Source organism: Psammomys obesus, unplaced genomic scaffold (assembly GCF_907164565.1).
Source record: "Psammomys obesus unplaced genomic scaffold, mPsaObe1.curated_primary_1811, whole genome shotgun sequence".
In the NCBI taxonomy this organism is placed as follows: domain Eukaryota; kingdom Metazoa; phylum Chordata; class Mammalia; order Rodentia; family Muridae; genus Psammomys; species Psammomys obesus.
Window position 1 is genome coordinate 12,501 of NW_026595686.1, and position 14,971 is coordinate 27,471.

Here is a 14,971-nt window from a genome sequence, read left to right on the forward strand (position 1 = left end):
CTAAGCCCCTAGGACAGTGTTTCTCAACCTGTGGTTGGGACCCCTTTTGGGGGGTGGGGTGTCAAATGATACTTTCTCAGGGATCACCTAAAATCATCCTGCACATCAGATACATCATGTAGCAAAATTCCAGTTACGAAGTAGCAATGGAATAATTTTGTGGTTGGGAGTCGCCACAACACGAGGAATTGTATTAAAGAGCTGCAGCATTAGGAAGGTTGAGCTCTACTTTAGCTCATTGGCTTTGGGAGCAGGGGAGGGGTGCCATTTAAAGGGCCTGATGAAGACAGATGTGTTTGCTTATGATACATAAGGAGAGGCATAAAAGAAACGTCTCTCTGTTTAAACTCAAATTAAGGTTCAAAAATGCAGGCTAAATATTGCCAAGGGGAAATGATTTTACAAAACGATGAACAACCGATGTAATTCTAAACAGACAAAACATGCTTCTTCCATCTCTGGCGGTCCTGGAACCCTGAAGGCGGATGTCCATGCACACAAGACTCCAGTTGGCACACGGGAGCGTGGCAGAGATCGGACCTGGCCCTGCGTCTCGGGCGTCACGGCCACCTCGGAACGTAGTTCTTCCAATCGGCCACCAGGGGGCGTGCCGAGACCAGGATCGTAACATCTGCAGGGGTCCGGCCAGATGTGTCCTCAGACGCAAGCTGGAAACCCGCGAAGTAATTCACGGTGGGACTTGCACAGCGCTAAGTTGTCTACTCACAGCACCGTCCAATCCAACATCTTCTCTCAGCACCGGAATATTTAGAAAAGTATATTTCCCATTTGTAAAAAAAAAAAAAAAAAAAAAAAAAAGTCTCAAAAACAAACAACAGTTTCTTCACCGTCAGTCAGGAGCCCGGCCAACCAGAGCACGTAGAGCAAAGCCACAGCCAAGCGAGTAGCCAGAGGTAGCATTTGTCCAACCCCTTCCTCACCACCCGCTCCTCTAGAAGTACGGCCGTGTCACACCTCACGAGGAATACGTTCTGATAATTCTGAGGTTCTGTAGGATGTCGGTTGCCCTGATGCCAACTCAAGTGTGTGGCTTAGCTGCTTACTCGACGTTACCTCATGCAATCAAGAGAGTGGGCAACAGCAGATGTGTTTGCACGCCAAAGTCTAAAGCAAGCTGCTCTCCAGGGAGCAGTTTGTTTTGCTTCTTTTTTTAGGATCCCAGGGACACGATCCAGGGCCTCTCACATACCAGACAGGCAGTCTGCACCTCAGTGAACGTTTTTCATAAACTCAGGAATGCACCCTGAAACAGTAATAACCAGTGCAGTACAGCAAATCTGTAATTCAGCAGATTGTCATTGTCATTGTTAGGTAAAGCGCGCTGTCTGGTGTGTGCTGTGCTTTTATGACTGCTGACTGAATAGGTTGTTTCTGATGTTTGAACAGTTACCATGCCACTAGGAGACAGGAATTTGTTCAGCTCTGTTATCATGAGACAGTCGATGGACGTGGTCCATACAGACAGAAACCATGTCAAAGGACTGACTAATACAAATACAAATACTAATACAGAGAGTGACAAGAATCACTCTTCAGAAACCTGCCTTACACCACTGTCTTGGTGCACTGCGGAGTATTGAATGTTGGTAAGGAGACACAGAGCTTAGCCTTCTGCCCAGGGTTCCATGGCTAGCAGGAAGTCACCAATCTGCATAGTGTTGAAAGACCCCTGGAAAGGGGTCCTCTGTGCCAGGAGGGGGCGCTCTATAATGAAAATAAAAAGAATATGAGAGACATATTTTGTTTTGTTTTGTTGTGGTTTTTCTTGGGGGGGTTGTTTTGTTTGTTTGTTTGTTTGTTTGTTTGTTTGTTGAGGCAGGGTTTCTCTGTATAGCCTTGGCTGTCTTAGACTTGCTTTGTAGAGCAGGCTGGCCTCGAACTACCAGAGATCCACCTGCCTCTGCCTTTGCCTCGGCCTCCCCCATTGCTGGGATTAAAGGCATGCCTCACCACGCCCATGGAGACACATTTTTTTGAAAGTGTTCGTGGCTTGATTCATTCTGTGTAGCTGGGTCGGTCCCGGGAGGCCAGCATTTACACCACAGCCCTGGCTTAGGCTGCAAGTGGCACCGTTGGACACAAATCTGGGTAGCATTTACTTACACAAGCGAAGCCCTGTTTTCAACCCTGGCTGTGGGTTAGTCACGAGGAGTGAATACTCTGTTTGTCGTTTGTTTGTCTTTGGAGGATAACGTCAAGTTCCCTGACATCCCTGAAATGTAATTTTAGTCAGAATCTCAGAAGAGGAGGCACATACACGCTGGCTTGGTTTTCGCTGGACTTTATTTTATTTTTTGAGATGGGTTCTCTCTCTATTGCCCAGCTGAGACCTCAATTCCTGGGCCCAAGTGATTTGTGTACACCACCATGTCCAGCTGATGTTTGGGGCTTCTTTAGATCTTAGTGCTGCAAACTAGACCGTGCCAGGCAAGCAGAACTCCGCCAAGCCCCAGCACCAGACCCTGGTGTTCGTTCTGCTTTTAGAGTCCAGATGATTCTGGGCTTCGACCAGCCTCCGCGTTGCATAGATTAAGAAACAGCCCTAGCAAGAGGATATACGTGACTAAATGTCAAATGTCCTGAAAGCAGAGTCCAGCTGCACAGATCCAGTGCAGTCATAAAACATACAACAAATGCTCAGATCTTGGTGGCTGTGGGCACAGCTCGGTGGTTAAGAGAGGTGCTGCTCTTCCAGAAGACCCGGGTTCTGTTGCCAGGGGCCATGCCAGGTGACTCACAACTGTTGGAACAGGCTGGTCCACCTCACAAAGAGACATGACATGAGGTCCCCCTGGGGCAGCACTTGGAAAGCCACCTGCTCGCACAGCTTACCTTGATGTAAGCTGGCTGCTGACCGGTGATCTTCCCCGGCATCATTTGACTCAACATCTTATTACACTCTAACGTAAGCTGGAGTTAATGCTTTTACATTTTTTTTGAAAACTACATTATTACTGTATGTGTTTATGGTGTATGTGTGCTTGTCCACGGGTACAGATGTGGGTGGGAATCCGCATACTATGGTATGTCTGTGAAGGTCAGTGGGCAAGTTTGGTTTTTTGTTATAACAATCTATTTATTAAGTTTTTTTTTTTTTTTTTTTTTTTAATATGTCAGTGCTCTGTCTGCATGTACACCTGCAAGCCAGAGGAGGGCATTAGATGTCATTATAGATGGTCGTGAGCCATCATGTAGCTGCTGGGAATTGAACTTAGGACCTCTGGAATTGAACTTAGGACCTCTGGAAGAGCAGACAGTGCTCTTAACCGCTGAGCCATCTCTCCAGCCCCTCAGTGGGCAAGTTTTGAGAACCAGTTCTCTCCTTCCACCTGTGATCTGAGGTTCAAATTCAGACCATCAGCTTTACACGGAAAGTGCTTTTATGTACTGAGCCATCCTTCCCGGCAGCCCCAGAGTTAAGCTTTTGTGAAGTCTTAATTGAGAGAACTGTTAGCTGCCTTTCTCCTTTCTTTCTGCAGTGAGCAAAGGACATCTTGGGTCATGCCTGAAACTCAGAAATTCAAATACCTCAGAAAACAGGTATTTCCCGCATTAACTGTCCTAAAGCTACTCCGATGTGCTCTGTGCTGCTGTGTCCTCGATGACAGACATTCCTGACAAGTCAGCAGCTCAGCCTCTTCAGCCTTCCTAGGCCAACCGTCCACCCTTGAACCGTGTGGTCTAAATTACTCTTAAGCCAAATGATTTTTAGAAATGGAACCGAGTGAGTCTGGGCATCTGTTGCTTTGGCAAATTTGCTGACGAATCTGCTGATTACCTCCTATCGCTTCCAAATAATTCAGCTTGAGCATCCAGGAGATGAAGGAGAAGCTTTGCCTCTCTGTGTAATGCCAGCATCTCGCCCCTCCATTTGCCTAACCTGGTTCTGTCCTGGTCACAACCTCACCATCTGCAGTCACACAGAAGAGAAACCCCTGAGATCAGGCTTTTCTCCCGTATCTCCCAGCACACCCACCCACTTGTCCGCTCCCCAAGCCCTCCCTTGACTCAGAACTGTTGTTAGCTTTGGGCGGGCAATATTCACCAACAGCACTGACCTACATTCCTACTGTTGTGGAATTCACCCAAGAAGACTGCTCAGACATGGGTTTAAGCCAATAGAAAGTCTTTATTAGCCAGCCAGCGATTACACTGGGTGTTTGGGATCCCAGTGTAGACTCGAGCCTTTCTTAGGATGAGTTTTTAAGCACAAAATCCATGTTCTGGGTTGACATACTTCAGTTTACAAGAACAGTGAGCAAGAAGTAAATCTACAGAAGCCAAAAAAGCAAGGTTAGCAGATTTAGAGACTTTCCTAGGGCTTTGAGGGCTTCGTTTTCATTTTTGGCCAGTGGCATTGTCAACATGCTATTTTTACAGCCCAAATGGTACTTCCATCATGGAGTCAGGTGTGCTAAGGTCTGGGGCTCTGTTATACCACTACATATGAGCTCTCCAGCTTTCCTGTTTCTACAGAATAGATGTAGAGAAGTATGTATCCTGGTTCATTTGCATTTCTGTAATTTACCATCGGGGCCTTTAGTCCATCTGTGTATGTGGTGTTAAGCTGCTGAAACCTTCTGGTTCTCTTTCCTTAGCATCCCCTGCCCTGTTGATTCTCATCTCTAGCAGGGCACCAGCTCAAGCTGTTTTCCTGGCTTCCTGTTCTTGGTCAACTGCTTGAAGCATAGGCAGGAGCATGTCCTGCCCCTGTGAATTGCCTGAAGAACCCTTAACAAACAGATTCCTCAAAGGGGGCAAGATCGGTGGCTCAGCACTTAGGACTGCTTCTGTCTTTGCAGAGGACCCAGGTTCTGTCCCCAGAGTCCTTCACATCACACCCTACCCCAGAGGCCCAGGAGGCTCCAAGTCTTGGCCTTCATCCCCATTTCCCCCACCTCTCCCGTGACCTCTCCAGTGCATTGTCCTAGCCTCCCTGCTCTCATGTCTCCAGCATTTAACTCCCACTCTGCTCCGCCTGTGGCTTCCTCAAGGCTAGGGACCCACAGGCCTCCTGTGTTGGTTAATTTTGTCAACTTGGACAAGCAAGAGGTGTCTGGAAAGGGAACCCAGTTGAGAAAATGCCTCTAACAGATTGGTGTAGAGACAAGACTTTGGGGATGAAGATAATGACGATAATGATGATTGGTGAGACAGAATCTCACTCTGCCATTCTGGCTGTCTTTGAACTCTCTACGTAAATGAAGCTGACCTTGAACTCACAGAAATTCACTTGTGTTTGCCTTCTGGGTGCTAGGATTAAAGGTGCCTACCATTAGGGCCAACAGTGGGGCTTTTTATTCATTAATGATTGATGTGGAAGGGCCCAGTCCATTGTGGACAGCACCACCTGGGGGGGGGGCCCTGCAAGGTATTAGAAAGGCCGCTGAACATAAGCCTGAAAGCAAGCAGAATATAGTGTTCCTCCTTGCTTCCGCTTCAGTTCCTGCCTCGAGTTCCTGCCCTGATTTCCCGAAACAATGGACTGTCATGTGGACTCAGAAGGCAAATAAACCCTTCCCTCCCCAGAGTTGCCTCAGTTTGCCCAGTGTTTCATCACAGCACAAATACAGCTAGAACACCTCCTGGATGCCAAGGCCTTGGCACACCCGCACACGGACCTCTTCACATTTGGAGGTTACTCTCCACCCACTCCCGTCTAATTTCCCCCCTGAGCTGCGAGCCGCTGGGGTTGCCATGATGCATCTCACTCCCATTCCGCTCTGCAGCCCCATAACCAAGCAGGAGGCCATGCAAGGGTCTGGGGATGAGAAAGAAGAAAGGGAAGATGAGGGAGGACCGTTCACCGGCCTGAGGATGGGGAGTGAGAAGTCGTGAGAAGCTCCTAGGGTTGGGCTTGCCAGACTGCTGGGTGGAAATCAGGAGTCCGTGGAGACACAGCTTAGATGTGGATCACCACCGAGGAAGTACTGAGTCCAAGATGGAGATGCGAGGTGACCAGTGCTGAGGTCTCCATCCCGTGAGTGGTGGCTGGACCCCACCAGGTGGGACAGAGGAGACACCTTAGAAACTGGAAGAGAGTTATTCAACAAATGAGCAGCCCAGAGGCAGAAGCCCTGAAAGGCAGGGCACAAAGCAGGTACCCCAGTCCACCAGCTCCCCCCACCCCAGGCCATTTCCTTCCTCCTCCAGGAACAGCCATCTTGTGTGCTGAACCCACAAAGCCACGCTGCCCCGCTGAGAGCCACACAGCCCGGCTTTGCCCTAGGGCACCTTCTCGCCTTGATTTCTCCTGGATGCAGCTTGAGAGGTGGCCAGGACAGTAACATTTCCCCCACACAACCCTGCCCCTACCCTTTACTGCTCACCTCGGCTCCTCTAAAATAGCCCTTTCCCTCTCTCTACCCATTGAAAACAAAATTGGGCAAGAAGTCAAAACAGACAATTACTTGGCTTCTGATCTTTCAAAGGGGCCTCTACTCTGTATAACCACAATAGTGGTGCACATACCTCAAGGCTAGAACTCAAAGCGGGGGGTGGGGGTGGGGTTAAATGAGAGGAAAACTATGACTAGGAGGGACAGGGCAGTCTTTTAACCTTTAGACCAATGGTTCTCAAGCTGTGGGTCGTGACCCCTTTTGCCAAAATTCTGTCTCCAAAATATATATATATACACTATGATTCATAACAGTAGCAAAATCACAGTTCTGAAGTAGCAACAAATGATTTTATGGTTGGGGTCCCCACAACGTGGGTTAACTATGAAAGGGTCACAGCATCAGGAAGGTTGAGAACCAACAGTCTAGACCAAGGATGACTTGGAAGATTTGAGCATGACCTTATTAGGCCACAGGTCTAACGAAGGAGGCATGAAGGAGGATGGGGAGACACTAGGTGAAGCCGGCCTCACTCCTCCCTACCCTTGGAGATGTGGCCACGTCCCTTAGCCTCAGACATTCAGTTCCCTCTGCCCCGAGAGGCTTCCGAATCTCTCTGCTGCTAGGGCGCGGCCACTGGGGCCTCAATAGACACGGTGACCCTCACGGAACCACAGCTTGACCGCAGCTCCCACTCCTGACTGGAATTGAAGGCCATGGCCGGGGAGTCTGAACCGGGCCTGGAAGGCAGCTGGATGTTGAGCCAGCGACACCGGGCCTCCTCGCAGGCGAGCGACACGGTGCCCTCGTGGTTGCTGTAGGCACAACGGCTGTGGGCTGACTTCCCCTCCGGCACCAGACCCCAACCGCCCACTGGCTCCCCGTCATCTAGGCCCAGGGCCTGGAAGTCGACCGGGCATTTCAGCTGCTCCAGCTGTAAGTTCGGCACCAAGAGGCCCTTGAGATAGGCGGGGCCTGCGCAGTGAGTGTCGGCGTTGAAGTGCCGGTCGCTGTAGAGGTGGAGCCAGCTGGTGAGGTAGGAGAGATGGCAGTCGCACTGCCAGGGGTTGCCCAACAAGGCCAGGTTGAAGAGGTCGTAGTTGGTGTCAAAGATGCCCCGGGGGATCGTGGTCAGCCGGTTCCTGGATAAATTGAGCGTCTGGAGCCTGGACAGGTTATGGAAGAGGGCTGGGTGCAAGGCCGTCAAGTTATTGCCATCCAGACAGAGTTTGACCAACCGCTTGAGGTCCCTGAAAACATCCTCAGGAAGGTGGGTGAGGGCATTATGTGAGAGCGTGAGGGAGTCAAGGCGGGACAGGTTGGCAAAAGTGTCCTCGGGGATGGTCTCCAGCTGGTTGTGGGAAAGGGACAGGTGGAGCAGGCCTGCGTTGTGTCTGAAGAGACCGGCGGGCAGGGTCCGCAGTGCGTTGCCTTTCAGGTTTAGGAAGGTCAGGTTGCGCAGGGAAGAGAAGAGGGAGCCCGGCAGGGAGCTGATGGCGTTGCGCTGCAGCCACAGCTTCTCCAGGCTGAGAAGCTGCGAGAACGCACACGGACACAGCTCTGTGAAGTCGTTGCCGTCTAGGAAGAGCTCTTGCAGGTTGCCCAGATGGTCCAGCAGGCCCTCGGGGAGGCCGGCTATCATGTTGTTACTCAGTTTCAACACCTGCAGGCTGGGGAGTGACTGGAACAGCCCCTTAGGGAGCCCTGTCAGGAGGTTCTGCGCCAGATTGAGGCTCCTCAGATACCACAGAGACTGGAATAGTCTCCCGGGCAAGGTCCGGAGTTGGTTTCCCTGAAGCTGGAGGAACTCCAGGGTGTCCATTTGCTGGAAGAGGTCGTCGGGCAGAGCTGTCAGCCTGTCGAAGCTCAGCGTGAGCTTCCACAGAGAGCTCAGGTTAGAGAAGATGTTGGCACTGAGGTTGGAGAGGTGACTGCCCGTGACCTCCAGGTCCTCCAGTTTGGGCAGTCCCCCAAAGGCATCAGGCTCCAGGTGACGGACCTGAGTGTTGAGGAAGACCAGCTTGGTCAGGTTGGGGCTACCGCTGAAAGCCCTGGTCCCCACTGTGGTGAAGGGAGTCTCCACAAAGATAATGTCTGTGACATGTGAGGAGATGTTCAGTGGGATGGCGGTCAGCTGCTCGCTGGAGCAGAATACCTCACTCCCGAAGCAGTCACAGCCCACGGGGCAAGGCAGGATGGGCCTGGCCAGGAGCAGGAATGAGGCCCAGCACAACCAGCCTCCTGGGGACATCTTCTGGATCCAAGGAGGACAGAAACAAATCAAGAAGAGTGCCTATGATAAGAGCATCATCATACTACAGTGCCCGGAGCTCTAGACAGTAGCCTTCCCCTGCCCACTGCCCACCCCAAAGGCAAGATCAGGCTGTGAGCAAGAATCAACCTCTTCAAGGAGGCCGTGGCTTTGGCAACAGTTGCTTGTGTGGGACATAGCCTAGGACTGAACCTAGGGCCATTTTATACTAGGAAAGCTTTAGCTGAGCTGGGCCCAGCCCCAGCTTAGGATTTTAGCAACTTGTTCCTACCACTTTCCAGCAGCCTTGTGGAGAGTAGTGACCTAGTTCTTATTCCGTGGAAGCAAAGGTGCCACATTGCCTGTCCCGATACCCTGCAAGTTAGTGGCCTAGGTCTTCTGGGTGTCCATGTTCTTTCCAGATCGGAGAGTGATATGGAAAGAGTCTAAAAGGTGATGGAGAGAGGCATAGAAAGTGTGGGATTGTTTGAGATCACATGTCAAATACAGACAGATGAGCCCTGAGGTGGAAATCTCTAACCCACAATCCTCCTGCGTCTCCAGAGCTCAGGGCACAGCTAAGAGGAGCCCTTACCCCCGTGCTCTTAGCTGGGTCTGCTAAAGGTGGTACAGTGTAGGGACTGGGCTCCTCAGAACTGAGCCAAGCATTGCCCTCCTGCCCCACCTGTCCCCCACGGTCCCAGTACTGGGGAACTTTCGAGGGTCCAGACACAAAGGTTCCACAGGAAACCCAGGAAGGCCAAGCTTTTAGTTTTCTAAGTTTTCATTCCTTAAAGAAGTGGCTCATACCAGTGTGTGCACCATACATAGCACTCTGGAGGCTGGCGCACAGATAGGCAGGAGTTTGAGTTTTAGGCCAGCCTGGGCTACCGAGTAAGTTCACAGCCAGCTTGGCTGTATTGAGAGATCCCAACTCTAAACAAACAACTACAAAAGAAACCCGTAAGCATCTCTGAACAGATCACAAATGAGCATGTAGCCTACAGGTGCCTTTTGTTTAGTCCTTGGTGGTCTTACAGGTCACTCCTAAAAACTGGGAATTTCATACGGAATTATCTGGCAACAATAGGTTCACATTCCCACCTGGCAAGACCAACCGGGGCTCAGTAGCCCCTGCCCATCAGAAGATATGCACATTGCAAACCATCCTCACTTATCCACTTGACTGGTAGCGGTTCAAACCCCATGAGTTCAAATCCCAGGCTCATGGCTTTCTAGTTGAGTGACCCTGAGGTCATCACATGTTATCTGTAATTCAACTTCCTTGTATGCAAGATGGGGATAATAACAGTACTGACAATGTCACGGTCATTGTGAGCACTAAATGAGCACATCGAGAGCAGGGACACAGAATAAGCGAGTAATTAGGAAACTGTGCTGTCAGGCTGCTGGCACCATCATTACAAAGAGACTGTTGGAGCAACAACAGAAAGGTCATTAGAAAATAGCTTGTAGATAGAATACATTTGACTTTACTTTAAAAAAGAAAGAGGAAGAGGAGAAGGAGAAAAAGAGGAAGAGAAGAGGAGGAGGAGGAGGAGGAGGAGAAAACCAAACCCTTCGGCTGTTTCTCTGCTGCCCTCTGCTGGCTCCTTTGACTCCTGCAGACTCCGTGGGGTATGTTTACCCAACTCTCCAGGGCAGGGATGAGCAGCTTGGGAGGCAGCCACCCTTCCTGGGAATGAGTCTGTTTACACCCTGACTATCAGCAGGCCAGAAACGTTGCCTAGAGAACTCAGGAGCCTAAGAGGCAAGAAGCTCTTACTGTGTATATGCTAAAGGGTATAAGGAAGTTTACAGAAAATGGTCCCTCAGAATAAAAAGCTCTGTAAGCTGGGGATGTGCGGAGCCCTGAAGGCCTTTTCTCAGGGATGGTGACTATGGTGGTTTGAATGAGAACCCCCCCATAGGCTCATAATGTGAATCTTTGTTTCCCAGCTAATGGACTGTTTAGAGGGGTGGTGTGTGTGACCTCACTAGAGGAGGTGTGTCACTGGTGGCCACACCAAGGCCAGTCTCTCATTCTGTCCCATGGTTGTGGATCAGGATGTGAGATCTCAGCTCCTGCTCCTGCCTGCCTGCAGCCATGCTTCCTCACCTGATGACCACAGACTCGTCCTCTGAAACTGTAAGCCAGCCCCCACTCTAAATGTCTCCTTCTAGAAGTCGCCTTGGTCATGGTGTCTCTTCACAACAATAGAACAGTGATCAAGACAGTGACACAACCCAAGGGTCCCTCGGCAAATCACAGGCCTCCTGGAACTGCCTCGAGGAAATCTGGACGGTTGGAAAGTGCCACAAAAAGAAATGCAGGGCCTCCTGCGGACAAGTGCTACCCACTGAACTACCCAGGCTGGCTCCATCCTCTGGCCTGGGGCCTCTTTCATACACCGTCCTTAAGAAACAAGGGCTTGAAAGGCTCCTGAGAAAGGCAACTGTCAAGAATCCAGACAATGAAGAAAACAGTGGCCCCTGGTGGTTCGGAAATCAGGTGAGGCAGCTCCACCCAGCTGAAGGAGCACCTGGCCCCTGTGTGGCTGAGGGCACATGGGGCTGAGAGGAAGTCTGGGGGCCTGTTTTCTGACTCCCGAAGTTCTCAAACATGTAACTTGTTCCTTGGAGAAGCCTACACATGCCCAGAACAGGGAAATCGGGAGCCCCCCCACAGCATGAGACTCAGATACTACAGATCAGGTCCATGTCTGTGCTCTAAGAGTCTCTGCTGAGCCCACACGGCTTTTGTATTAGACGGAGAATAGGTAGGGATCAGCAGGCTAACTCCTCACAGTTACAGGCCTGGAGTTATCCCACCTGCTGTCTGTCCATGTCTGTTCCCACCTGAGTCTTGTTTGGGCTTAGACCCCGCTACCCCCAGCTGCCTTCAGTGTTCCACAGGCAAAGGGCGAGTGCCCCTGTGGCAGGGTCAGTCTAGGGATGATGGCTCTGGGAGAACTATCCACTCTAGTTCACATTCCGGTACCTGAGGCATGGCTTCAGATAGCAATGCAGACAGGCATGTGCCCTTGGCCTTGCCACCCTGGGAGTATTCTTAGGAGAAGGGCCAGAATAAAGCCCTGTCAGGTTTAGGACAAAATCTTCCTTGTCTGCAAGGACGGGATGGGGAGGCAGAGAGGAAACGACCCATTCTTAGCCCAAGACTCATGCCCATGGCAGAGCAACCAAGAGTTGGACGGTATTGACTCAAATCTCAAATAGCTGCGTACCTTGTGGATGATATACCCTCTCTGGGCTTTACTTTCCTCATCGTTAAAGTAGAGAGCACAGTACTATCTCCTGTGCGGGGTTCTCATAAGGATAAAATGAGAGCATACAGAGGCAATCCCAGCCCAGAGCTGGGTGTGTTGTGACTGATCTGGCCTGAGAGTGACCATGGTCCTCTTCTGCACAGCAAGATTCAGTTCTGCTCAAATGCCATCAAAGGGATGCTGAGGGAAACTGATGAGCTCCCCAGGTCGATCCACCTTGGAGCAAAGGGACCACTCCCCACAGCCCTGTTCTTAACACTTTTCTTCCTCAGAGACAAGAAACTAAACTGGGTGTGGGTGGTTCATCCAGTAGTTTCTAGCATCCCCACCAGTAACTCTGTTTCCGGAGAATCTAATGCCCTCTTCTGGCCTCCACAGGCAACTTCATTCATGTGTATACACACACACACACACACACACGTATGTTGAGTGCTGCCCTCAGCCTTGGCCAGGGAAAGCTTCTCTCCGCAGGGGTCGTAACTATTGAGTGTCGGGTCCTGAACGGGACACCCATATATGGATACACCCCAAGGTGCAAGGAACATCTTGGGGGGTGTGTGTGTGAAAAGTCCTTAAGAGCCAGAGGATGAAAAGAAGTACTGCAAAATGCTGATTTCAGGGCATGACACGGATGTTGCTCTCATGAACCCATTGCCACTGTGGTTTCCTGCAGAAGCCTGGTAAGCCAGGTCAAGCCAGCAGGACTAGCCAATGCTGCAGCAGGCAATATTAACTGGACTTAGTGGTTATTTTAAATAAATAAAAAAGAAAGAAACAGTCAAGGACATGAAAGTGCTTGGGGGGATTATTAGGCGATAACTGGGGGAGGGAAGGGACTTGGGAATAGATATGATCAAGATACATTGTTTACCTTCATGAAATTGACAAAGAATAAATAAAGAATTTTCTTTCTTTTTTTTTTTAAAGTGCTCTGGGCTATCCCTTTCTTGGATCCCCTCTCACTCTTGGGAGTTCTTTCTTGCTTTTTCCTTAATAAATCTACGTTAGTTTTGAATTAAAAATATGTACATATTTTAAAAAAATATTTTAACATCACACACATGCATCCACTTTAAGGGGAAGAAGAAGAAAGCTAGTTTATAAGAGATAACTCTATAAAACACTAGGCACAGATCTCAGGGGCCCCTGGGAGGTGTGAGGCTTGACCCCACACCCAACCACCAACTCTAGCACCCTATGGTAGTACTTCCTGGTCTGTGGCTCTCTCATCCGGCATTGCAAAGGATCAGGGGAGCTGGGCTCTTTGCTGTGTTGGTTTTGTGGGAAAGCTGGCACCTTGACATAAGAAGGCGGGGACCGCGTGCTGTCACCTTCCACTCTGCCACACCTCCAGCCCCTTGGTAAAACGTCTGTGCCTGCTGTTCCTATCACTGCCTGCTCCTATTCTATCCCTCCTCCAGGCCAGTTCCCAGCAAGCCTTCAGGACCGCCCCTCATTAACCTAGCAGGTCACTGGGACCTTTTGCCCGGTGTTCTAGTAAATTGTATCCCAACTGAACCCCAGGGGTCAGAGTCCTGCTGCTGTTATTTTGGCTCCCAGCTCTGCATCCCAGCACCTGCGTCAGAGCTGGGCAAAAAGATGGCACCAGGCTGAAGGAATGGAATGTTTGAGGCTCTCTGTGACCTCTCCTTATCTCTTAACAGAGTGGAGAAGCACTGTGGCTCTGTGGGCATAGCCTGTTCCGTGTTCAAATCCAGACGCTGTACTTACAAGCCATGTGGGCTCAAAAGGTTCCCGTCTCCCATCTACCTCAAAGCCTTAATTTCCTCATCCTAATTAGAATCCTAGCCCTTAGGGTAAAAATTAGGCCCTGATTAGACAGAACATTTAAAGCACTGCATGGTGCTTGACAAATAGCAACATTCAATTTAGTTCAAGAATGAATGGGAGCATCATTATCTAAGCCTGGCACTCGGAGGAAGACACTAATTATGTCGGAGGACAGGCACCAACAAGGGTGGACCATGAACCTGTGACCACTCTGCCTGCCCCCACTAACAGCCAGTTCCCTGCGAGCCAGGACGGGCCATCCTCAGCCTTAGACTCTGCCTGACACACCTTCTCTGCCCCTACCCAGCCAAAGCTAGCTGATCCACTCGGGGGCTTCTCCCAGGGAAGGTGACTGGCTATTGCAGACTTCTAAGGGAAGAGCAGCAAGTCCCTTTCCAGCGCACCAGCTGGGACCCAAAGCAAGATGTTCCCGCATCCCCACAGACCCAGGGGTGAGGCAGGAGGCCTACCGTGAGGGGCAAGGCAGGTGGGGCCAGAGCCCTGGGAAGCAGAGGAGTATTTCGTGTGTCCTGTGCTCAGTTGAATCCAGCCCCAATGGTGTCCAAAGTCCTGGGAAGGGTTCCTCCCCTCATGTGGATTCACTGTTCCGGGAATGTCCCCAAGGTCACTTGGGCAAGGCCTATGAAGATTGCAAAATGACCCTAAATGGTTCCCATAGACGGAGGCCTGATAGGGCTAAAATCCCACTGCAGCTATAGGCTTGGCAGCTCTAAGACCTCAAGTCAGCCGCTAGCCCTTAAAAAGTGCTCCAGGCTGAGCTGAGCTGAGGGCCATTTCCTTGTGAATAGGGTTGTGGGCTAAGAGGCCGCCCTGCTCAGCACTGAGCACTGCCACTAAGAGAAAACCTTTGAGTGTGTGTGCGCGTGCACGCATGCCTATGCGTGCGTGCATGCGTGCGTGTGCACTGTGAAGTAAGCATGGGAGAAGATAAGTAGAGGTATGCGTGTGCGTGTGTGTGTGTGTGTGTGTGTGTGTGTGCGCACGCGCGCGCGCGCGAACTAAGCATGTGAGATCGTGAGTTACGGGTGTATGTATGAAGTGAACGTGTGAGAGCATGAGTGGAGGCATGTGTGTGAAGTGAACACGTGAGAGCGTGTGTGAAGAGGTGTGCAGCGGGCATGTGAGAGTAGGTGGAGTTGTGTGTGCACGCATGCACTCAGGTGTACTGTATCTAATGAAAATGAGAGTAACTGTGTGGTGGGTCTGATGGAGGGAGGAATGTGTCGTGTGGGCATGTGTATGTGATTCCACATGAGCGCTCA

General features: G+C 50.7%; 1 protein-coding gene across 3 annotated transcripts; it reads right to left on the reverse strand.

The window, feature by feature from the left end:
* Nucleotides 1-4,130: 4,130 nt before the first annotated feature.
* Cpn2 (carboxypeptidase N subunit 2) lies at nt 4,131-14,257 on the reverse strand. 3 transcript variants are annotated; one of them, XM_055619349.1, is made up of 2 exons: nt 14,159-14,257; nt 4,131-8,613 (listed from the first exon to the last, which is right to left on the reverse strand). In XM_055619349.1, the coding sequence occupies exon 2, from the start codon at nt 8,608-8,610 to the stop codon at nt 6,982-6,984; it is 1,629 nt and encodes a 542-aa protein (XP_055475324.1). In that variant the 5' UTR covers nt 8,611-8,613; nt 14,159-14,257; the 3' UTR covers nt 4,131-6,981. The 3 variants fall into 3 exon arrangements, with proteins under 3 accessions (XP_055475324.1, XP_055475325.1, XP_055475326.1); XM_055619350.1 differs by having other exon boundaries at nt 4,131-8,652; nt 14,159-14,253; XM_055619351.1 differs by having other exon boundaries at nt 4,131-8,610; nt 14,159-14,251.
* Between the last annotated feature and the right edge of the window lie 714 nt (nt 14,258-14,971).